Source organism: Linepithema humile, chromosome 5 (genome assembly GCF_040581485.1).
Source record: "Linepithema humile isolate Giens D197 chromosome 5, Lhum_UNIL_v1.0, whole genome shotgun sequence".
In the NCBI taxonomy this organism is placed as follows: Eukaryota; Metazoa; Arthropoda; class Insecta; order Hymenoptera; family Formicidae; genus Linepithema; species Linepithema humile.
This window is the reverse complement of record NC_090132.1, coordinates 4,472,877-4,497,960: the sequence shown is the minus strand read 5'-3', so window position 1 is coordinate 4,497,960 and position 25,084 is coordinate 4,472,877. Positions and strand designations below refer to the sequence as shown.

Sequence of the window (25,084 nt, the reverse complement as noted above, 5' to 3'; positions counted from 1 at the left end):
CCTTTTTCTAATTCTTAGAACTAGAAAAAGATGAAGAATAAGTTGAACCGAGATTAAAGTTAATCTACGTTGGTGGAACTGAGCATAGGCCCTTAATCGGGTTTAGTAACATCCGTAGTTATGAAACTGGCCAATCATAGCCATTCCATTTTTTAGGGGAATAGCTGTGATTGGCCAGTTTCATGTAGTAACTACGAATGTTACTAAACCCGATTAAGATTGACGTGTAAACGTAGTTTATACTTACTACGTCTATAGTGCTGGTGCGTGTATATACAAGATCAATGGGAGTCAGCGATCTAGTTATAATATAGATGCTGTGCGATAACTGCAAGTGACAAAAAACGGAATTAAATGTGATCTGGTGTTTTCTGAAGATAGTCAATAAAAAGTTACTCACGTTGTGTAGTAGCTGGATTTTTATTACGTTATAGCAAATGTATTCACAATCATTCAAAATGATTAATACATGTCGTTTCGTATTTCAACAGAATCTTCATCAATTTCGCCAATTTCATAAATGGTGAGTCTGAAATATTTCAAATGCATTAATACGCTCACAAATAAGGATAATTACATAACTCATTTTTACCATTTTAAAGGATTATTTCAAACAATCCTGTATTTGTTGCTTTTAGCATTGCCCGGCGAGCGGAATCAATCGCAGCAACAGCGACACAAGTTGCACCATCTCTACCACCTCCCATATCGGATGTTGACAAACCAGTGAATCCAAAAATTGACAAAATAGCTAACGACATTACTGCTTTGAATTTAATAGAAGTAGCAGAGCTCAGTGATCTGTTAAAGAAACGACTAAATTTGCCAGACGCACCTGTTATGCCTATAGGAGGATTTGTTGCTGCTCCTCAAGCTGTGGTAACTCGATATATATATATTTTGTACTGTACAAATAACATTTTGAAAAACATCTTAAGGATATCATATTTTTATTCTGCTTAATTAGATTATAGAAGATAATTAATACAAAATAAAATTAAGTTTTTCTATTACATATATTAAATTTTTAAAGATAGGATTTAAATGATTAATTTTTTGCTTGTTTAGGAAGAAGAAGAGCAGATACAAAAACGAGTGCAAACAGCATTCACTGTTAGGCTAACAGAATTTGATAACAAACAGAAAGTTGCTCTGATCAAAGAAATTAAGAGTCTGTTACCTGATACAAATCTTGTCCAGGTACTAAATTATCAAATTTTTAGATATTAAGTATAATGTTGCGGAAAATTAACTTTAATTAAATTAATCATCTTGTATTTTATAAAAATAGGCCAAAAAGTTTGTCGAAAGTGCTCCGGTAGTAGTAAAGGCAGACATAGCAAAAGATGAAGCAGAGAAATTGAAAGATGCTCTTACAAAGGTTGGTGCTACAGTTGAAATTGTATAAATCTTATGTGATTACATATATGTATGTATTATGTTATATAGTAAAAATTTATATTCATTCATAAAACACCGCTTTTCACTATTCCTATATTAAAAGAAATTATATGGTATTCCATTTTTTGTAGCACATATTTGATTATTGTAAAATCTTAACAATCAAATTACTATAAATATTTTTGTATTATGTATATTTTACAAGCATTGAATTATCTCAATGAAACACGTCTTTTATTTAGATATTTCTGCTAATTTTGTTCATATATGCTCAATGCAAAATAATTTTATTAGTCATTTAATATATCACATTACTTTGTAAATTTTTGGAAAATTTTTTTTTTAGTACTAAACTTTGTTAATTTTTACATACTGTATCGCGATTATCGTTTGCTTTATAAAGAAAATATTGACTGAAAGACAAACAATTAAGATTAGTAAGCTATTAAAAAAATATATATAATAAATATTTTTAAACATGCAATTTATCCAATTTATGTAATAAATATATTATGTCAATAAACTAAATTCAAATGTTAACACAATTATGTAAAGCTTTCATTTTCTACATTTCTTTGATGAAGTTTGATAGCTCAATCAAGATACTCCAAGTACTTATGAATTGGCGCTGCGACGGCCATATCGATAAAATAAGTACAGTCCCAAGCGCTGATCTGACCCTGTTCTTTCTCGCATCTATAATTTTTCTCAAAAATCCGGACAAGTTTTAAATAAAGTTACTTATTACGCTTTAAACGGATTTTTATTGTACAGAAATATTTAGAAAAAGTGATGTTCCGAATACGAGATCGATCGATCGTCGCCGAAATTGAATCAGCGTCGGCGGCACGATGCGACGCTACTGCTAGCCACGACTACTGCCACGATGGCCGAGGAGGCTGACACAAACGATAACGCGGCGATGGAAAGTATAGCGCAAAACTTACTGGAGGTGCGTATTCGGCGACAATTAACGGCGCGATCGCGTCGCGCTGTAGCGATGATCGGCAACGCGAGTGACCGCGATCGCTCGACAGGGTGCGACCATAGGTTAACCCGAGTGCGTTTCTCTTCGATTTTGACAGGTCAGTGCCGGAGATGGTGGTCCGACGTCTGCGGCGAACGAGGCGGGCGCATTGCAGTTTCAGGCGTCGCAGATAATCGCGCGGCTGGAGCAGGCGGTGGAACGGCCGACCGACGGCGGCGGCACCACGTGGAATAATCCCTTGGGATTCCTGTCGCAGCCGAAGAAACCGGACGAAATATTGGCGTTGATACAGGTGAGCGCTAACGCGATGGTTCGCCTACGCTAGCAGAAGCCATTGGGCGCGCGCAATTGGCCGCGCCGGTAGCACGATAGCTCTGATAATTGCTTATCACGTGGCTGTGTTTGTGCTCTACATTTGTGTGACACGCTGCAACGCGAGGTGCAGCGGAATAAATATGAATTTGAATATATAGTTTGTTTTTTAATTATCTCTGCGATATAATTTTACGCGTTACACATTTACATTTCTCTTCGCTTATCAATAATTTTGATAACTTTATCAGCAAACTGTAATATAGATTACTATTTTTAGACGTCATATCTCCTAGAAATTTGTGTTATTTTATTCCTGTGTATAAAAGTTTTTCATAAATAATTCGAAGAGCTAAAAATAAAAAGCATTGAGAATTATAAGTTTAAACAATGTGTAAACTTAAAAGATGCCTTTTATCATAACAAAACGCACAATATTTTCTTTGTGCGTCGCATTTTTTTACTGTTTTATGTCTTAACACATTTTTTATATTATTATTATTCGTCGTATTTATCTATTTATTTTAATTTAAAAAAATGCAACTATGCAGCTGATAGTGATTAACAGTTGTTACAAAAAATATTTATTGGAAATTTTTGTTGTACAGGATTTGGTGGTTCACGAAGACGTGTCGCAACTAGCTGAAGCAGGCTCCACGGACGCAGCAGTCAGCCAGATCGCGGTTCTACCGACTCTGACCGAGGCGGCAAAATTAGCCTTAGTCACGCACACCGTTTCAGCTTACGCAATAGCGCTACCGAAGTCACACGCGCAAAAGCTCGCCGGTCGTCTCGCAGCTGATACGACGAGATGGCTCAGTCACATCTTCCGCTTCGTCGACTGTGCATCGTCCTTCCACGAGGATCACCTGGAAGGACTAGTCAGAGTGACTCGACTTGCCCTGCACCGGAAATATCCCCGATACATGGAGGAGGGCTTCACTGCACTCGCTTCTCAACCCCCTTTGATTTACAGCTCCGTTGCCGCACCCCTTGCCGTTGTTCAGCACTTGTGCAGACAGGTGAGATATTTCTTGATTCTTTTTTCTTGGCAAATTTCTAAAAAAATATTCCATACATTTCACAAAACTTTGGATGCGCGTCAAAGACACAGATAAAAGACAATCGATGTAGATATATTTTATTTTTTTATAGTAAAGAATTACTGTTTTGCAAAATAGAAAGAGTTTGTGAACAACATATTAAAGGTTTATTACACTTCTGCAGCTTTCCTTACCGCTTCACTGCATAAGACCAATCTCACATAATACTATGTTCGGCTCGAGGCATACTATGGATGTTTCGGCGTTGGAACGACGATTAGCGGAAGACACGCAGTTAAACAACGTAACGCCATTACTGGTCTTGGCCGAGGCTGGATCGGTGTTAACGGGCCACTGTGACAATATTACACGATTACGAGCGATATGCGACAAATATAATGTCTGGCTGCATCTCAGTGGACATTCACTAGCCGCTCTTGCGCTGAACAACTCGGCGAAAGATTTGGTAATTGTTGCACATTTTGTCGTTAAGAAAATTTTACATACTTTGTCATTGTCAAATGTATTTGAAGAATTTCTCTAAATTTTTTATGTATATTTTATAGCCGTCAAAAATAGCGGACAGCATCACGTTGCCACTTGGCACATGGCTAGGAATACCTTCGCTTCCAGTGGTTGTATCCTTTTTAGTGCTTTGAATTCAATTATCTGTAACATAAGTTAAAACAAATAATATTCAATTTTAATAAATATTAGTATTTAAAATGAGACAAGAATGTTAGAAAGGGATTATATATCTCTCATTCATGACTGCTATAATTTATTACAGGATTTTTTATGTCGATTTTTCTTAATATTTGCCAATAGACATTGTATAGATTAGCAGATAACAAAGGAGGAAGACCTACTCCGAGAGATACTACTCTGTCGCTAGTATCAGGACTGATGGCAGACTCGCTATCGCGACGACTGCCGACTTTACCCTTGTGGGCCGTTTTGCAGGCTTTAGGCCGAGACGGCGTGCACAACAGATTGAAAAGGTGCTTCTTGGCTGTGGAAGAGCTGTACAATAAACTTAAAGGGTTCTCTTGCATTAGAATATTGGTAAGTTTGTATCAAAGATCTATGCGAAATACCAGATTTTATTCAGTGTCGCTTTCTTTCAGAGTCAATCGCCAGGTGGTGAAACGGAATCATATACTTTAAACGACTATCTTATGAACCCTGTGAATAATTTACAGTTATTTGAGGTGGTAGCAAGTGCGTTAGTCTTTCAATTCGTACCTGCCAACAAGGACATTCAAACGACGGAACGTGTGTTACCTCATTACGACAAGTTGAACTCCTGGTTGGGACAGATTCTTCAGAGAGACATTGACAATATACAAATCGAATTATGTGATATAGAGCAGTGTGGTGTCGCGATTCGTATCTGTCCGTTGGAGAATCTCGAGCAGCCGTTCACGACCGAAGATATAGACAATTTAGTGACCTGTCTTGAACAACAAATAGTAAGAATGTCACAGATTCATGTCCATCTACATTTCTACCGATGCCAATAGATGTGATGATGCTTTTTTTGATATGAATAATTAATAAATTTTCTCGTCACATCTGAAAATGTGGTAGGAATGTAGAGTACATTGTCACAATTATCATTAACACGATCGTAAACTCGTTAGTAACGTTATCACAATTTCATTGAATAGGAAATATTACTTGCGACAGTGGAACACAAAGACACCTTCGTACGTTTAGTCTCAGAGAATGATTCTTTACATTTAGTGGAATTGCCGGAATGGGCGGGTTTGGGAGGCGTACGTTACGCTCCACCTACTTGGATTCACGTTATGACCGATCAGGCAAGGGAAGAGTTGAACAAACTAAATATACAATTGGTCGACAGTCTGCGCAGCACGGATGCCGCGTTTTCCCTTGGCGAAGGCGCGGACGGTCTAGCTTGCGTGCGATTCGGCATGGTCACACAAGACACTGGTAAGTAAAAACATGCTTTCAGCGTCAAATACGTATTCACAACACTGCTGACATTGTTTCCAGACTTGGCCGAACTATTATCCCTAGTTTTGCGAGTGGGTCAGGAGGTCGAAGCTAATTCCAAAATGATGGATACTATCTCTGAAGTGGTTAAGAGAGGCATCGAGACAGCGCAAACGGATCTGGAAAGGGAAAACGCGGAAAAGCTGTGGCAAGAGGGTATTCTCAGGCACGTTCCCGTAGTAGGGACTTTCGTTAATTGGTGGAGTCCCATTTCGAAAGAGACGGGCGTCCGCGGTCGTAGTCTAAACTTGCAAGCAGGTATAATTTTAACTATACAATTATTATACAATAAATATTAATTTTTATGATCCGTATTTTCTTCAAATTTCTGAAAGCAACCGAGACATTCGAAATAATCGTGACACTTGGAGTACCTTGTAGTAACACATATTTGTTAAAAACAGGTGTTGTGGAGAGTACGGAAAATATCTACAAGTATCACATGCAGTTGCAACCCAATTTCACGAATAGTAATGGCTCTGGCGCGAGAACTCCGCCGCAGCCTCTGGTCCAAACGCCAGTCGGTGCTAGCAATCAGAGTCAGAGCCACAGCCGATCGTCCAGTCATTCTAGCCTACAGAGCGGTAAGAGCATGCCCGTAATAAACAGTGCCAGTTCCCAGCCTCAAGTGAAGGAAGAATCCAGGCAGACAAAGTCGTAGTGAATATTGTATATAAATCGAAGGTGCATTCTTCCCGAGTCATTAAGTACTTGGGATAAAAACAATGTTTTAAACGCTGAAAGGTTTCCTACAGGAGGTACACTCTTTAAGTAACTTGTCGACTGAATTGGATAAAAGCTTGCGCCATGATTTTATTTCACCTTATTCCGTTAACATTCTTAATGCCTGTTTCTCGTAGAAAATATTTTTCACATTTACGAATCGTTGAACTTAGCGTCAACGCGGCCTCTTTTGTAAACTGCGCAAAATTTCGCTGCTATTTTCAAGTGATCTTGACTTAATCAATCATGGGGTGGCCCATGTACTTATTGGACTGATACGTATACGAATGTCGCTCTTATGTCAAGTTTATACGTACCAATTTCACATTGAATACTTCTTACGGCACAATAGTTAGAACGGAATCACCTCAATTTCTCTCAGCAAGTTTTCTTCTTTTCATACTTAGCGCACTAATTTAAAACATTTGATAATACTTCATGAGAACATGTCGCAATGAAATTATTTATTAGTAAACAAGTTTCGTATTTAATATTATACGCTTCAGCTATGTTATTCCGAAATATGCTTATTTTAGAACAGCATTTTTTCGTCGTTAGATAAAACTTTTTTACTCGCTAATTCTCTCTTTCCCTCTCCCTCTCTCTCTCTCTAACTTACTTGCTAATATTTTAATTTATCTTTTGCACTCTATAGATATTTTATGTTTTTATCCATAAATACAACACATCAAGCAAAATGTTAAAAAAAGAACATTACATTATGTGATTATTTTATGTATTATACTATACATATAAACTATTATGTGTGTCCATTTTACTTTTTAAATTCTTTTACAAAGAACTTTTTGAAGAATAGACATTCGAGCGAAAATATTCCATAGAAAGGTATTCGATGGCATTCGAAAGGTGTAAGCAATGAACCGCCAAAGAAACTTATATTTGCATGTAAATGAATGAAGATAATCTGTATTATTGCTCCTGTATTATGTAATCCATAAAATCAAGATAAAATAGTTCAGTGATTAAGATTGATAAATAAATTAAATACTACATTAGGAAATATTCGTAAATTGTTGAAAAAAAAAAGAAGCTGAAGAAAGGAAACGAGCAATATGTATATTTATGTACCAAACTTATTGTAATATAAAATATTGCTAATGAATAAATAATATGAAATAGAAATATATATTAAAAAATCCTTTGCGCCATACTTACTATTCATCCATTTTTTTTATCGTGATATAATGCGACTGTTGTGGATCTTAGGTTTTTATTTCTCTTTTTATAATATTCATGTTCCGTTACAAGAGGAATTAAATCTGAAATATGGCAATTAGACACAATCGTAATATACAAAAGTGGTATCGATTAACGAGCTTCGTTCGTTCTTCATTGTCTTGCTTCTACACTTCCTTATACACTTCTGAGACAAGTCTCTTTATATTACATCAAAAGTCGCACATACAAAGAAAGACGCAAATCGAATATTACTTACGTAAATTCTGGAATAGCCTCTACATACTTTGTAAATAAATCTCTTTCGCGCGGTGAGAGAGAAGTGCGCAAAAAATAGAATATATTACCTATATTTTCGTAAATATATATAGCGAAGTATACAAACGCAATGTAAATCGAGAAAAATATCAAAAAGAAGATACCGTCGAAAACGTCCTGTCTCTGCATCCCATACCGAACACGTGTAAAAGATTACATACTTATATAATATACGAATATACGGAGAAACGTTTAGAGCCCTGGATCCTTCGGTATATCCAGTATCAGTCTTAAATGATGCACAAAAGCTTAGGTCTTCCGTTCCTGTTTGTCGCGTATTCGTACCTGTCGATGTGTCATAGCATTCCGATTCTCCGAAGTCTTTTTGATTTTCATCATTTATTAACTATTTTTTTTTGCGATGAAAAAAATTGCCGTAGGCCAAGAAAATGCACTGATTCAAAATGAGTTTTTGAACGTTGTATCATTATATCACTTCTATACTTTGAAAATAATAAATTTCCGTTCTCTCTCTCTCATGCATACATACACACATACACACACACACACACACACACACACACACACACACACACACACACACACACACACATATATGTAATAGTAGCATATGCACACATTCTCTCGGTCTCTCATTCCGCCTTTCTCTTTTGCTCGTGTTTGTAACGCAGATGCTCTCGCTTTCTTACACCATATTATATTTATCGTATGAAAAACTTATGGAAAACTTAAATTGCCGTGTTTATTCATTGAACAAACTGTTTCGTGAAGTGTACGCCTGAGCTTCTCGTTAAAAATTGTTACAAATAATTAGAATCAAAAGTTTCATCAATCGTCTAGATTAATTCATATATCAAGAACTTGGTTTTCTGTTCTAGATTACTCTTCAATAGACATGTTAAACGGGTTCTTTATGTGTAGTCTCTTTCGTTCGGATTATTGAGCATTGATCGAATATTTCCTCACGGAACAATATTCCTAAATTTCCACAGACTAGCAAATGATCATGCAGTTTTTTTTAATCTGAACAATACTATATGTTGATCCCGTTTGCTTTACTGTAAAATTTCGACGAATAAAAATTACTATTATTATGTTTTGTTTCGACTGTCTGAAGACATCCACTTCCAGTGTTTCGGAAGTCATTAACAAAAGATATAAAAAGAAAAACAAAAAAATATATTTTTGTTAATTTTAAGAGAAAGAAAATTTGACTTGCAAATTAACATCGCACAAAAATGGAAAAGCAAACATTTGTTGCAAAGTAGAAACAGTAAACATGACATATAACAAATAGCTGTAATTATGAATACAGCGCGTATCTGTACTTATGTTTCCTTTAAAACACTGAAGATGGATCACGTTTGCATAATTTCTTAATACATAATTTTTCTCTTAAAATCTAGAACATGTATCGGGGCGATGACGCACTAATATAGCTTCCATACGTATTAATACGATACAAATATTTGAGAAAAAAGAGCAGTCCTCTTTACGTTTTTCTTTTTTTTTTTCTTTTCTTAAATTGAGCCGTGTTAAGAATTTGGCAAGAGATCTTCACTTGTTATTGAAATGTACGCAACTTTATATACTGACTAGGGTGCTTCTCTGCTTTCAAAGTGAACAAAACAATATTCGTCCATCTCGTATTACGCGCACGCGGCGTACCAGGCCGCGTGCATATATTTAATATTTACCATCGAAACGTAAATTAGCATTTAACTAAACTATACGCTAATCTATGAGTTATCGCTCTGTAATAAATATTACAATTATTTACATTGGGTCAAGTCCTTTTGCTAGTCACGCTCCTTTTTTAATGCTCAGTGTATTGCGATTATATATTAATCATTATTCGACTAAACGCAAGTCCTAAGGAAATTCTGGAAAGTAGTTAGGATAAATGCAAATGTTCCTGGAATGGCACGATTTTCCTTGTTACGCAATCGGAACCGCAGTCGAATCGTTAACCAAAAAACGACAAAATGCTTCCGTTCGAATTCGTTATAACGTCTAAATTCGATTTATCACACTTTCACGTTTACTCGATAATCTTAAGTGTTATCGTTTATATACAGACTTACTGAATTATGTGCGGATGCGAGTACAAAGTCATTTGCAACTGCTGAAAGTCTATCAATCCTTACAAATTTTCGGATAGTTTCAGTTAGAGATGTACCGGATACTGTCGCACCAAGCATCCGTCGTCCGTGACAAGCGCCAAGACGAAATGCAAATTGGATATCAAAGTAAACAATACTTTTCGGTTATTATTCAGGCACAAAGTTACTCCCCTCGACACTCGAACTTTGTCCACGTTTGAAACAGCGATTACATCTTGGAAGCGGAATTATTCAGTTATATTAAAAACCTTAGAAAATCCGCTTTTTTATCCGTATGCAAATACATCTTATTGTAAGATTAAACATCTTATTATTATCGATTCATGCTTGCGTTGACTTATTACCGGCTTTCAGTGCCGAATAATCGCCGGATACCCGGTATATCTCTAATGTTTAGAATTATTTCAGGAAGACTGCATTCCGCAGAAAATTCATCCTCGATCCTTACAGAGTATAATAAGATTCAACTTTTGCGACAGATTCACCTTTCCGCTGCCCCTAAAAACGTCGTATTTTAAAGGCGTGGTAAAAAAAGTACGTCGTATTTCAACTAGTACCGCCTGCGGAAGTACCCTTCCAACATACCCCCATTGTTCATCGTCACATTAGGTGCTCGTTTTTAGCCTTCTTTTTTCTGCATATAAAAACTGAAAAAAAAATTATCAGTCTTTCTGTCTCTTCGTTAAGAGAGATCCTCCGGAACATCCCGGCACCAGAAGAATAGCTATGAGAGAGAGCAGTGGGCAGTTGATAACGAATTGGAGACACACCGGTGTCAGCATAAAACGCAGTGTTTTTACTGTATCATATCTACACGCGCCGCAAACGAACAAACAAATGGCGTACTACGCTTGGTTTAACTGGTGAACTAATTGCACCCTTTTCTATCCTTCAAGAGTCCTGAAACTCAATTTCAAACAATAAAATCTCTTTCATTTTCTCCAGTACACGTTTGATCGCTGGTGTCCCGGGATGCGTCCATAAGATCTCCGAGGGAGTGGCAATTCGGCAGTCAGCCGCACCCACATCTTTTTCAATCTGTTAGATGTTTCCAATTCTCAAAGAAGCATGTAACAAATTAAAAAAAAAAAAAAAAAAAAAGGGAACGTTGTCACCGCCACTCTCGCGTCTATTTGCGCAATACTTGCATTGTGCAAAATTAACGTCCAATTTAGAATGAACGAACGAGTAACATCTCTGTAAACGATGTCAATGTAAAACTTGGTGTCAAGATTTTTTGTGCTTATTCATTTGTGCAGCTTCCCATTTGATCAATCAACAAGCGATAAATACGTACGTTGCCGCTTTAAGTATGCATTCCGCCTATTCCTGGATACCACACGCGCGATCCGATCAAGAACGCGGTAATAAGGGGAAAAGATAACGTAGAAGGACGTACCACAATCACTGTACATGATATACAAGTACAAAATCTCGGATATAAAGTATGCCTCGCACAAGGTTCCTAGGTTTTGCTAGGTTTGCTAGTTCTCTAAAACTTTTTCGCCCCCTCATATTTCTCTCACTTTTTATCGCAGATCCCCCGAAATCAGTTTGCCATTATTCTCTTTGTTTTATAGGAACTCCGTATCGCACGATTTAAACTTCTTTATGAAGACGAAACTCTTTTAGGTAAAAAGGATGACATTTTTACTCTGCGAATACTCGCGACTGATCGATTTAATATCGCATCCCGTCTACGGCTTCTGTGATTAGAGTTCCGTTACAGCATACAGATTAGGATCACTACCCTGTACCTGACTCAGCGTAGCCACCGTCGGTTTCTCCTGCCTGCCCTGCGCCCGATTATACGTACCGTACATATTCGGCACCGTGCTGTTCGGCGGGGCGGCGCCGTTAAACTGACTACGCGAGAAATTTCTGTCTAAAGTTCTGACCTGATCCTGCATCTGATCCTGAATGCGAATGTTAGGTGCCTTGTTTCGCACTAACGATCTAAACTGATTCATGTTGGTCTGCGAGCGCGACTCGAATTCCCACGTCGGCTGCTGACTCGCCGGATTCGGCGGCAGCGGTCGATTTTGATTCCAGGCCGGGGTGGGGCCCCGCTTCAGACTGGCCAGATTCTTCGGATCCAGCGTTTGCGTCTTCCGGGAATCTTGGAAAGTGGCGAGATGCGCGGGTCCATGCGAATTGTGAGACAGGGTACCGGTGAAGGACGCCACGCTCGGCGTCCAAGGTGGTTCTCTACCTACAATAATGAAATAAAATATAGTAATTACTTCAAAGAGTCACAAAAATAACGAAAAGGGAGAATGTAATGAAATTTAAGTTGTTTTAAATCATCAGAAATGCAAATTAAATGTATTATTATTGTTACAAGCAGTTTCAAAGTATTTTACCGGGCCCTGCGGGGGCGTGCCCTCAGTAAAAGTCACTAGATTCCAGAGTCTTGCACTGCTTGCTCAGAGTCGCGTACTGGCCAGGTTGATCTCCGAGTCCAGAACGGTGCTCAGCTCGGTGCCCACCCGTTGATTGCTGATTATGCTGAGATGATTTGTGATCCCCGGCCCCTCCGCTCCCGTTAACACCCCCACCTCTGTAAATGGTGAGGAAGAAGAAACCAAGTTGCAGCATTATCTTTGTTTTACACATTGACCGGTATCGATTGTATCTTATCTAAACATAGATTCAAGTTTAATCACGTCTGCAAAACCGTCTATTATGTTATATTGATAAGATAGAATCAAAATTGCGCTAATACTATCTTCCTAACAATAATGTAAAAGCGATGTCAAGACTGCTAAGAACTTTCAAACAGAATATATGAAGTTTGGTTTGAAATATTTATGTCGCAGAAAAAACACTGAAAGATTCAAATAATTAGAACATCAAATATAAAACCAAGACTGGCACAATTATTCATATGATGCAATTACATATTTGATATAATATATCCGTCAAAAAGCATATACTAGTGTAAACTTTTAGTTTTGATGATGGTAAAAAACTATATGATTAAAGCAACATTCAAAGGAGAAAACTGCACTGAATCTAACACGGCATTTGAACGCGATGTTATTAATCGATTCCTTCAATTCAATGTAGCTAAATTAAGAAGAATAAAACTGAAAACTTCATGCACAAACTTTAGCATGCTCTCGTGCAGTTGACGTGCTCGAGCAGTCGCAGTAGCGTAGGACGGTGGGGGCGGCGTTAGCAAGAGAGGCTGCTTAATCGTATTATGAGTGCCAAGAGCATTCGAATTAAGCGTAGGGGCTGTAGGCGGGTACGACCCTTGGCCTCGAAGGGTCCGCGCTGCAATTGCCTGCGAGGCCGCCGATGGTGGTAGGTAAGGATCTTGCTCGTCAACTTGATGATAATCCCTTCTGAAACAAATTATTCCCGGTGATGTTTCACTTTCAGCAGGTACCATAGAGTTTTTCCCAAAGGGAATATAAATGCTTTCACGGTGCCTGCTCAAGTACGAAAAATATTAACTAGAATTAAACAAATTTTTCTTATTGTCAAATATAATATAAAAATAAAATCTGGTTTGAATCTCGGATAAATCGTACAAACACCGATGCGCTTACCGTTTTCGTATGTATATCCATGTATGAGAATCTACCCAAACCAGTACAGTGAACAAGAGACCTGCGGCTAAACTAGCCAGTAGCATGAAAGTCAATCCGTATCTAAAACGCATCACGAAATAATATTAGAAATGGAATGTCACACTGCGCGTAAAGTTACTTCAATTGAATAGAGAGTCATGAGGTTAAACACAAAGTGTATCAACTTACAATCCCAAGTGGCACAAACTCTTAGCGGCGTGAACGTATTGCTTGTGCAGCGGCTTACAGTCCAATAACGTGGCCAAACCCGACAAGAGTCTGTCAATATTGTTAACATCCGTGGACAGACTGCTGAGTTTCGGTTGGAGTTGCTGGTCTTTGAACAGGTCCACTGCTAATTTCGACACGACGTTAAAATTTTGCCTCATGTTGCTCACCGCGCGCTGCCCGTCCCGCAATCTCTGCGTGAACGGATTGCTGCGCGTGTTCTCGCAATGCGTGTAGTACGAGAGCACCTCGGAGGCTAGGGTCGACGGTACGGCTCTGCTTAAATAGCCGTCGGGCGATACGCAGAGATCACCTAGAGCTACGGAAGTGGCCAGGTATAAGGACGCCATGAGCCAAGAGACGATTACCGCAAACAAGCCGAATACGGAGAATCTGAAAGGAAATTTCTGTCAGAATGATTTCGTTGCGACTTCCGCCGTAATTACGACGCTCGCAAAAGACGAATTTCTATTTCTTCAATTTTGTCAGAGTTTTCAATAGAAATGCAGAACCGTCCGAGAGAGTACAATCGAAGGATTCACTTTCATTTTCAAAGAAACGTACGTTATAAGAACGCATCTGGAGTGTCGTGCGACACCAACCACCAGGACGACGCACAGCACGAGTAGAGCGCTCAGGACCGCCATAGTGATGGGCCATCGCAGCTGTTCGATCTTCTCGCCCATCCCGATAGCGCCGGCGAGACTGATGCCGCTCAGAGGCTTTCGAATCTCGAAACTCCGATTTACAGCGATGCTCGTGTTCTGTTTCATGCCGTTTAATGCCACCAACAGCCAGCCTAATACAGTCTTATTGCTGACCGGAGCGTCGAATTCGTCTCCGAGGGCAGTCAGCTGCGGCTGCACTTTTTTCTTCAAAGTCACTTCTATGGTATCGGTCTGCAGAGAAGTATAGAAACGACACACAGATAGTATTGTATTGTTGAAAAATAGAAAATTCATAATTATTCGCAAATTTATCTCTTTTTTTGTTCTCGCACAAGCACATTGTTGTATTTGGCATCCACATTTTTTGCATCAAGATCTTTTATTACGACATTATGATAAACAAAATTGTCGGAGCGCTAAAATTGAGCACTAAACTAATATCTAAAGGGTTTTAACTAAATTTTGAAACAAATTCCATTTAAATTTTTTACGATGACGGCGCTAGTTTCATAGACATAAGAAATACCTGATTTCTGACGCCCATGAGAATCCCGTCGACGTTTTTCGCCGCTGCCACAAGTTGCACCAAGCCGTTGTGCACGTCGTCGTTGCCATAAAGACCGACGGCGACCGCACCGCTGCAGAGCAACGCCAGGACGGCCAGTGAACACTTCAGCGCGGTTATCGACTTCTTGGGGCGCGGCCTCCGGTCGCAACATCTTGTTACCAAATAAACCAACAACACCAGCAACGTTAAGATCAACCAAGCTGCAGGAATACTTCCCAGTATTCCAAGGCTCTGCAAAAATTACACCCAGCCATGATCCTTTTATTCCTACCTTCGTATAACTTCGCATATATTTTTGTAAAAAAAAAAAAAAAATCCCCCCATTATTATGTTTTAAACGTAAGGACGCGCTCTTCTACAAATTTCGTTAATAATGAATTGTTAGCCCCCTCTTTAGCGAAGTGATCCTTTTCTGAAAATAAAGGCTTGTTTGAAATTTAATCAAGCAAGAAGCTTTCAATTACGAGCGCACCGCCTAAACAAACAGCGTCGAAAAATTGGAATCTTGCCAGGATCTTCTCGCTGCCATTGCCTCGTAAGATGCCGATGGCGAATAGTGCGCGTAACGCCGAGGGCCGCGTTGAAACGTTATCGCAGACGCATTACGTATATTTACTCTGTAATACGCGAACTCTTACGGGCCGCCTCGTAACTTTTACCGTATCCCATCTTCCTCTTCCTACTCCGACAAGGGGCTTTTATCTTATTTCTCGGCGGTCTCAACTCCGCCGGTTCACCCCGCGAGATCATATGCGTGACGAAAAGCGCGCGGCGGGACCAAGTTTCGCGCAGTCCTCGTCGTCCGAGAGCTCGCCCACTTCGACTTCGTTGAGGCAAGCGGGCGAGAAAGACGGGAGCGAGACACTGGCTGACGACGGGAAGGGCGACGGGGCGGAAAGGGGATATCCGCGGTCCGACGTTCCCGAGTGCGTTGAAGACCCGCTCGCGAGTTGCCCCGGGGCGCATTATGCGAAAAGCCTTTTGTGCATTGTTTGAGCTTTCCCAGGCATTGTGCTTTCCAGTTACACACGGCCCGGATTCTTGCGCGCTCACGCTCGCGGCATCCACCTGCCCGCTCGTCGTGTTCTGGTATTCTTTTTTTCTTTCGCCGGCTTCTTGTTCTCTTTTTTTTTCCCTTTCTTTCACTCTTCTTCTTTTTTTTTTTTGTGTCCTCGCCGCGTGCTACGGCACGTCCCGCGTCCCGCTGCTTTCCGTGAACACGTGAATTGTTTCTTTTCTTTTCTTCCTCTTCTTCTCTCGGTTTTGCGCGCCGCAAAAGGACGATTCGCGGGTGCACGGTTTCTCTTCGCCGGTCTGTTTTCGTCTCCAGATGCTCGCTTCCTGAATTTTCACGCCGTGTGTATCGATTCGAATCAGCACTTGCCATCGGGATCTACGTACGTCTGACCGAAACGATAATCTAAAGTGCTCCTCGGTGCCCGTGGTCGCTAAGAGGATATCTCGCGAAACAGCCGACCGCAGAATTCTGACGTACAAGATCGGGGTATTGGTAGGAATTAGCGCGTATTATTCGAACGAGGTGCTTAATTAATGCACTGATGTCCCCCCTTATGCAATATTCATATTGGAACTTAAACACAAAATGCAAAACGCGACAAACGCAGATTACAAAGCGCCGTAAAAATCGAAGATCGAGAATTTGCGTCACGAAATTCGATATCATAAATATTTGGAGTATGTAAGAACGATTTTGTACCTCCAATATTTACATCAATTACATGTTCCTGAAATCGTCATCCGGTCCGGATTGAAAATAAATCGAGCATGCCGATGTTCTCACGGGGACGTTTGAAACAAAGTACACATACCGGTACGAATAAAATATTTATCTTGAAACTCTCTGGCAACTCACGGGGTCGCTTGAAATCCAGATTCTTTTGCCGAGCAATTCGCTTATCGATCCGCGCGAGGGTTAAAGGCTTGAGCCGCGCACGGCCGATTAATCGGACGCACTTTGTTTTAAATCAAGGAGATCGATTTGCCCGCGATGGCGATTCGAGCGGGTAGACGAAACGGGGGGATGAAGAACGAGCTCCGGGAAAGATTCCAATAATTGGGCAAGAAGATCAAATCGACGAATTTTACCCGAACGACCTACCTCCAAATAGATTTCGGAGTGGGGATTGAAGGTATTATTGACCGAATGTAGAGAGACGTTCAGATGCGGCAGACTGTGGAAGATCCTCGCGTACTGTGGTACCGTGTACTGTTCCGGAAGCTGTTGACCACCCGCCATTTTGGAGAACCCTTATCTGCCGAAAACTCTGTTGAAGCGTCTCTCCTACTCGTCAAGACATGCTACGCGCGAGCGCTGCAATCAGAAAATAATCATCAATTAGCACTTTCAACAATTATCCGAGGTGCGAATGTTGTATTGAATTTGATACAAATAATTTGATATAAATTCGACACTGTAAATAAATCGGGTTCGAATTTTGCTGCGGTCAATTAAACGAGAATTTATATAAATGCAAATATTTTGAAGTCTGATATTTACGCAATTAATTAGTTCCACGATTCATTTACCTGAACTTTTGTTCAATATTTGCATTGAGATAAAAGCATGCGATATTTGGAATTGCATGGGACTATAATTATAGTGAGAAGACTCATTTTTATAGGAATTGTTACTATAATGTTAGCAATAATAATCTTATACGTATAATACTGCCAATCGTATAATTAATCATATAACGTCAAAAAAACACTATGGATTATGCAATTATTCGTTTCTCTTTGATATAAAACGTATTAAGCATTTATTAAACATAATTATGTAGCGCAAACTTTTAGTTGTGCACTGCAATAGAATGCAGGTTCAAAACATAACTCTAATTAGTTTGTTCTTTTCTACGAAGAAATTATATAAAAATTTTTACCATGTTTTTCACATAGTGGTCATATTTAAACTTATAATTTCTCTTATGGTTCGCGGCTATAAAACTTTCTCCGCACATAAATATCGAAAACAAAGAAAAATAGACTATTTAATATTATAATAAATTTAAATAAATAAACTTTTTCTCTCTCTCAAAGGCATGTAAAAATTTTATGCTACACTTATCTTCTTTTAACAAATATATCATCAACTCAATGTTCCAATAGAAAAAAACTACATTTTATATATTTACTGTAATTCGTGTTTATTTAATACAAATTTCGATTTTTTTATACAATTAAAAGAGAGTATTCAAATATTAATTTTTCAGATGATCGAATTTTAGCAATTAAACTAGGAAATTAAATTAAAATAAAATCAATTCGCGTTTATTTTTTCCACGAATCAATTTCTCTCAATATTTCAGTAGTTTATTAAAGAGAATTACTCGCTGATTAAATATGCAATTTTCCAAAAAGACTCATCGGTAGCTTTAATGCGATTATCGCTCTATCTGCATATTGTGATTTCTCATGCGCTCATCCATTGTGAGTTACAATTCAATCTTGACTAAATACGCCGACGTCACTCAGTGTCGCAAAACGTTTTACCGTAGTGATTCAACTCTTCCGTAGTGAAATCAACGCGCGCTTAATTAATGAAGTCTGTGCCAGCTAGCTCTCCATCTCTCTCGCTTCATTGACATCACTAAAACGCGCCGAAAGGATTTCCGAGATGCTTTTTAGTATCAAATCGACTGAAATAGGTTTAATGGGCGCAATGGCCACATTATCTCATCGTTAAAACTTTTGAAGAATCTAGGCAATTGAAACGCGCAGTTCGTTTTAATCCTATGCTTACACCAAATTAAGAGAATAACGTTGGGATTGATATTACAACAAAAAAGATATAATAAAGTGTAACTTAAAAAAAAAAAAAAAAAAAAAATATGATAAGTATTAACATTAAAGTACACAACTAGAATATATATTTCTATAGAAATAAAAATTGCACTATAATGTTTCACAAATTTAATAATAAAAAACTAAAAGTTTCTTTTATAGAAAAGATCGTTAAATTTACGATTGACATAAAATGTCTATAAAGAGGATATGCTCTACATTTCTCGCATCAAAGTTTGTTGATAATTTAACATCGGAAATGTCGAATGCGTCCAATTTCGGTTGATTAAATAAAACAATTGCGCTCGAGGAAAATTAAATCTCGACGGGATTCTCCTCTAATGATGTAATGAAAATTAATTTACTATATCAACATGTTTAGGTATTACAGCATATAAATACGTGATATAACGATCTCAGTCAATTAACAACGTTTTATATGCACCACATTCTATATTAAGCTCCTTACGCCAGCGCGAGCAACAAATACCTATCTGTGTAATAAATATATCGCGGATCGATAAAGTGCAACGTACACGTACGGTTTATTAACCTACTTTTCTGATTCCATTCCATCCTTGAAGCGTACATCGCCACCGCACAAAGCACTTCAATATACTCGATACATTCGAACCGGAGAGAGGAAACCCACAGTAATACGTGTTCTTTGATTTCAACAACGGCTTATAATGTTACAAACGTTTCCTTATTCCGTAACATATACAATCCGATAAAAAGTCTCCATATTTCTCAGGGACGCAAAGAAAATATTCGCTTCCTGATTTCTGCGAGAACTGAATTAAATGACTGAAGGCAAATATTGAAATAGTGAATTTTATGATTCGTATCACGCAATATGTAAATTTAAATATTTGCAAATGCAAAATAATCGTAATCGATCTTCTTTATTCATTGCAACTATTTAATATCTCGCGATAAATATCTCGAGTAAAAATTCGAAAAAAATAATTTTTATTATCGCTTTCAATCATTTAAATTACTAATAACGGTAAAAATAAGAAAACGTTAATTTTCGTAAACGTTAAAAATTAGTTGAAAAATACTTCATATTTTATTATCTGTGATTCATTATATAATATAATAAAACACTGAAGCGCTGTTCGTCGAATCGATAATGCAAATGAATTATTATCGTTATTATCCTAAATTATACAAAAATCAATTGCGTCACTCGCTGACGAGTTTATTGCAAATAATATTCGATGGATATTTTTTATTACGCATTTACATCAAGCGTAAGCGGCTATTTGTTCGATAAAAACAACTATCTTATCGTTGCATGTACCAGAAGAAACAATATTATGCATCCCGCAATGGAGATAGAATAGAATATGCGTGTGGATCTTATCAACTCGTCGCATACCTTTCTCGCTATACGAGTGACAAATAAAGTCACCGCCAATCGTGTCACGGTTTTAAATGAAGTTTATTAGCTGACATTAGTATGAGACCATCCACCTGTGCTGTCACGCTGGCTTATATCATCGTTCTTTTAGTCCTGGCCATTTTAACAACATGCAGTGACGTGTGCTATTCCTTTTCGTTTTCAAGCACGAAATGCATTTATTTAATTTCATCCCCAAAAGCTTGATAAGCTGGATAAACAGCACAAGCGCCCAAGTTCTTTTAAATTTAATTAGCTGTCTGATACTTAATTACACGTAATTAATTGAACGTAACTAATCCTAACTTAGTATGAATAGTTTCCAACATACGAATTTATAGAGTCATTAACTCGAAAGGTTAATATCATAGTTTCATAACTAAGAAGTTTAATTAAAATTATAATTAACCGTTAACAACTTGCGGAAGTTAAGTTTAACGAAAAATTCGAATAAAATAAAGAAAAAAACCAAAATAGAAATATGCATTAAATCATCTTCGTTAAAAAAGTTCTACAAAATTTGTAATAGATAAGTTAAGATATTTGTAAAATGTCCTAACTTTAAATTTGTATCGGAATCTATTACATCTCTTTGTTGTAACACCTACTTTACTTCTTTATACTTATTTGAATAACATTAAAAGATAAAGAATATTTACATAAAGAGCGATAATTATGGTAATATATTTTAATAGCTACATGAATCTAATTTGCAGCAATCTAAAGCACTTAAAAGCATGTCGTTAAGAAAAATGAGCTCAGACTATAAAAAAAAAAAAAAAAAACGGAATACCAAGTTACTGAGTTTAGGTTTAAGACTAACTTTAGAATGAAGAAGCGAACTAAATTTACTATTATAGGTCCAGCCGCATCGTGTGTACTTTTTGTATTACTTTCCGTACTTTTTCTGCATTTTTATTCTTTTCCCCTTCGCTCGAATTACTGCTTCGTTTTAAATGCATATAATGTAAAATGTGCATATAACGCGAACGATGCTTATGGCTCTTTCCGGCAATATCGAGTGAAGGATAAAACCTGCTTTGTTACAAAAGACTAACTTTTCAGAAAACGAATTTTTGAAGTTCTAAAGCGAGCAAGAAGAAACTATTAAGTTTTCTACGTCTAAAGAGAAATACTGTCTTTATTATCGCTTAATTTATTAGCAAACTTTTAGCGAGATGCGTTATTTTTCCATTTAGGAAATATATGTCTTATATGCGAGACGATTATTCATAAATTGATTAATTCGTATTAATAAATTTAATAGATTGGAACCGTCGTAAACAGCTAAGAGTTCTGACTTAAATAAACAATAAAAGCAGATTATTATTTCGCAGACTATTTAAAATCTTGCAAATTTCAACGTATTTTTGTGAGAATTTATGCTGAATTTATAAATAGTAGATTTATCAAGCGGAACTCTTATTTTTGCACCTGCCTCAGTCTACCCTAAATACAATACGACGTTTTGACGTAGAAAGGAAGCAGCAACTAAATTTTGACGTTAAAACGATAACCAACTGGCTGCTGCCGACTCGAGCGTATCACGAATTGCGAATCGCGCGCGCCGTCGTAAAAAGTCATCGACCGATCTCACACAGCCGGTTGGTATCGTAACATGCAACCGCTGCGATCGATCGACTATAACACCACTATAACATGACTATAACGTCGCCTGTGTAAAGCCGTACGATGACTCCGACAGAGACTTCGGCAGTCAAGACGAATACACAGTCTCGTTTCACTAGAAAGATTAATCCGTCAACGCGAGGCGTTTCTATCACGTGTTTTCCGTCCCGATTTTCGTCACGTTCAAAGTGCGATCACAAAATGTAACGAATTCCGCCTTCGTCAGCAATTTCAAATTAATCACGTATTCATCTTAAGTGACGACAAATGTTAAGAGCGACTGATAACGAGATTTTTGAAATTCTTGAAATTCTCTGCGATAGAGTCTACGCGACTCTCAGAGAATAAGCTGTTGTTTGTATCTTCTAATATTAGAAAATCATAGAATATATATTGAGCGATAATGAGACAAGTCAAGGCTCATTCTACATATTCCCTCGAGCATAGTTCGAAGATCACGAATGTTATTTTGCTTTCCTTATTAATGTTTAAAATTGACTAAGATTTCTGAGAGCAGCATGGAATTCTACAATTTCTAATATTAATACAATAAAGACCGTTATTTTTCAGTTAAATTAAATAAATTAGTTAATTTCATATCTTTTAATTAATTTTTACAGTCATATCAACATCAAAAATAAAGCAAGAAATTTTTCTCGTCTTAATTTAATATTCTTTTTTACACTTTCGGAATTTGAAATCTAATCGTCATAAGACTTTAAAGAAGAAAAGAGGCGAGAAAGTATGTAATCGCATTTTGAAGAGACACGAAAAAGGAATATGAAATGTTTCTTTTAGAGATACACTTCTCTACATTCTTATGCATTCAGAGAAATCTACGTAACGACCTGAGAAGCGGGAAGGAAAAAGATAGCATCAAAATGTAGCAAAGTGTAGCAAAATGTAAAACAGCAGAACTAAGGAGAACAGACATATAAATATAAAACGAAAAAAAAAACTGTATGTATGTTCACGTCATACATTCTTTTCGGACTCTTCGACGCTTTTATTTTTCCTTCCTCGTTTCGTCTATCGCGCGCTACGCTTGTTACGTTGAAATATTTAAAGAACCGTCTTTCTAATGTTTCATACACACATTTTTCTAGACTCAGCCGTATTTTATGTTCATCGTTCATAATGTACAGTGTTTTTATTCCGCTAGTATCGTATTTTCTTTGAAATTTTCTAGAGATCAGTTTTAACGAATAAAAAATTATGTTCTAGAAAATTTGCGTCGCAAAATATTCGAACGATTATTTTGAGATATATAAATTTTTCAAGTCGCCAAAATATACGAAATTGTGATTTTTATTGAATATTGTATTACAAATAATTTTTTAATATATCATTCAGTATGTTTAACAGAAGAAATGTTTAGTCTGACGATTATCCTAATATTTTATTACTCTACGTTTTTCAGAAAAATAACAACCCGCCACGCGTCTCTAATAATATTTTCACAGCTCGCAGTTAGAGTTCGACGAGTGGGCGCGCGATATTTGCCGATTGACGAAATTTTTCGCCGAAACGAGATGCAGTCCTAAACCCGATGTTTGCGATTCCGCGGGCCTGGTCGGCGCACGCTATCGCATATAAAAAGTCATCGACCTGTCGTAATCGTGGTGGCCTGCTCCGTAAACGTCCGCCACCCTTCGATCATATCGCCGCTTCACGCTCGTCATCGCGCCGCGTCGCGTCGCGTCGCGTCGCGCGACGACGCCGACGCCGACGACGACGACGTTCCTCGTCGTCTTGCGTTTTGCATGCGCGAGGAAAATGGGTCCGTCGAAAATGGGTCGATACCATCCGACCGTAGAAATACGGTATCCGCGTCCGGTATTTCGCGCGCGCGACAAAGCTTTCCTCGCGTGGGGAAAAAAAAAGACGATTTTCGGCCTGCTCTTAGCCGGCTCCGAAATGACTTTGCGAGTCGCCCGGCCGTTTTTACGCGCTTCTCTCGAGCCTCGCTTCGCACAACATCTGGTAGGATCTCTTTGATTCTGGGGGCCTGTAACGAAATCCAGACCAATGCACTCTATCCAACGGTCCCTTGCTCTCCCTACCCCTGTCACTCCCTCGCGCTCTCTTTCTCACGTTCTCATACACACGCACACACACACATACATACGCAGCAGCGTTCACGAGGAGCTCGCGTAATGTATTCTTGCACCCACACATCGTCGCTCCGGGTGTGTACCGTATATCGATCCCCGAGAGTACACACGAAGGCGACTGTGAGCGCCATCAGGCTCCTCTATTTCCTTCCACCTTCCTCGCTCTTTCCCTTTCTTTCTCCGTGCATACACATCGTTCGTCTCGCTCTCCCGCATTCTGGCTTATCTCGCGGCCGGAGTAGCGCCGCCTTCTTTGTTGCGTTGTCCGAGAAAAACGCACCGCGATTACGCTGAACACATTGCGACGGTATATATATCATTAGGGGCGAGTCCGAGACCATGTCTCACCGGCGATGCCTCGCGTGACAGAAGCGCGACGGCGAGTCCTTCAACGAGATGCGCGACGACGAGGAGCCTCGTGGTATCGGGATTATCGTTTCGCGGCGGCAAGATTGCGCACGAGTGATGCAATAAAATTAATGGCAGTTCTTACCTCGATTTTTTTTCAGTGACAAAATCCGTACGCTCGCGTACGCAGGCACGAGTAACAATACGCAACACGCACTCGACGAAGGTCCGAGACCGACTGAGCCCGACTGATCAGCGACGAGGTGGGGCGACGTCGCAACCAATCGCGTCATATCGCTCGCGCGCAATTCCGCGAAGGCTTTACGCCAAGCCGTAGCTTTTCCAGCTGAACTTTCTTTGCATTTCAAACGAGATAGATGCGTGCTTAGGCTTTGAACGGACGAGGAGAACAAAAAAAGAACAAAATGCAGAATTTGCAAATGAAATAAATGAATACCTTTGTGTGCGTGTGTGTGTGTGAAGTAGTGCACAAACGAGCCGAATTCATTTACTATGCTCCTTTCAACTGTCTCGCAGCTGGCGATCTTTATTTTAATAACAGACTCTAGAATCAAACTGAAGTGGTTTTCTTCCAACAAAAGAGAACAGCAATCCTATCGCAGCTTGCAATGTTAGCATAATTAAACCTAAAATTAAAAT

The 25,084-nt window shown here is 38.6% G+C and overlaps 4 protein-coding genes across 9 annotated transcripts; 2 read left to right on the top strand and 2 right to left on the bottom strand.

The window, feature by feature from the left end:
- The first annotated feature begins 260 nt into the window (after nt 1-260).
- Nucleotides 261-1,474, top strand: mRpL12 (mitochondrial ribosomal protein L12). Its single transcript, XM_012372861.2, has 4 exons — nt 261-523; nt 639-879; nt 1,069-1,200; nt 1,292-1,474. The coding sequence occupies exons 1-4, from the start codon at nt 438-440 to the stop codon at nt 1,406-1,408; spliced, it is 576 nt and encodes a 191-aa protein (XP_012228284.1). The 5' UTR covers nt 261-437; the 3' UTR covers nt 1,409-1,474.
- Nucleotides 1,475-1,625: 151 nt separating this feature from the next.
- LOC105675593 (pyridoxal-dependent decarboxylase domain-containing protein 1) lies at nt 1,626-7,629 on the top strand. The gene is made up of 10 exons (XM_012372860.2): nt 1,626-2,353; nt 2,487-2,681; nt 3,310-3,723; nt 3,929-4,210; nt 4,311-4,382; nt 4,573-4,809; nt 4,872-5,216; nt 5,415-5,700; nt 5,764-6,021; nt 6,168-7,629. Exons 1-10 carry the CDS (start codon nt 2,288-2,290, stop codon nt 6,422-6,424), a joined length of 2,412 nt encoding a protein of 803 aa, XP_012228283.1. The 5' UTR covers nt 1,626-2,287; the 3' UTR covers nt 6,425-7,629.
- Nucleotides 7,630-7,700: 71 nt separating this feature from the next.
- Nucleotides 7,701-12,055, bottom strand: LOC137000085 (uncharacterized). The gene has a single exon (XM_067355782.1). The coding sequence runs from the start codon at nt 12,053-12,055 to the stop codon at nt 11,798-11,800; it is 258 nt and encodes an 85-aa protein (XP_067211883.1). The 3' UTR covers nt 7,701-11,797.
- tty (tweety) lies at nt 11,984-25,011 on the bottom strand. Of its 6 annotated transcripts, none has more exons than XM_067355771.1 (9): nt 24,882-25,011; nt 17,247-17,459; nt 15,086-15,358; nt 14,456-14,790; nt 13,853-14,284; nt 13,643-13,744; nt 13,196-13,435; nt 12,449-12,645; nt 11,984-12,297 (listed from the first exon to the last, which is right to left on the bottom strand). In XM_067355771.1, the coding sequence occupies exons 2-8, from the start codon at nt 17,382-17,384 to the stop codon at nt 12,471-12,473; spliced, it is 1,695 nt and encodes a 564-aa protein (XP_067211872.1). In that variant the 5' UTR covers nt 17,385-17,459; nt 24,882-25,011; the 3' UTR covers nt 11,984-12,297; nt 12,449-12,470. The 6 variants fall into 6 exon arrangements, with proteins under 6 accessions (XP_067211872.1, XP_067211876.1, XP_067211875.1 ...); XM_067355775.1 differs by lacking the exon at nt 24,882-25,011 and adding an exon at nt 24,570-24,802 and having other exon boundaries at nt 13,343-13,432; XM_067355774.1 differs by lacking the exon at nt 24,882-25,011 and adding an exon at nt 24,570-24,801 and having other exon boundaries at nt 13,343-13,435.
- Between the last annotated feature and the right edge of the window lie 73 nt (nt 25,012-25,084).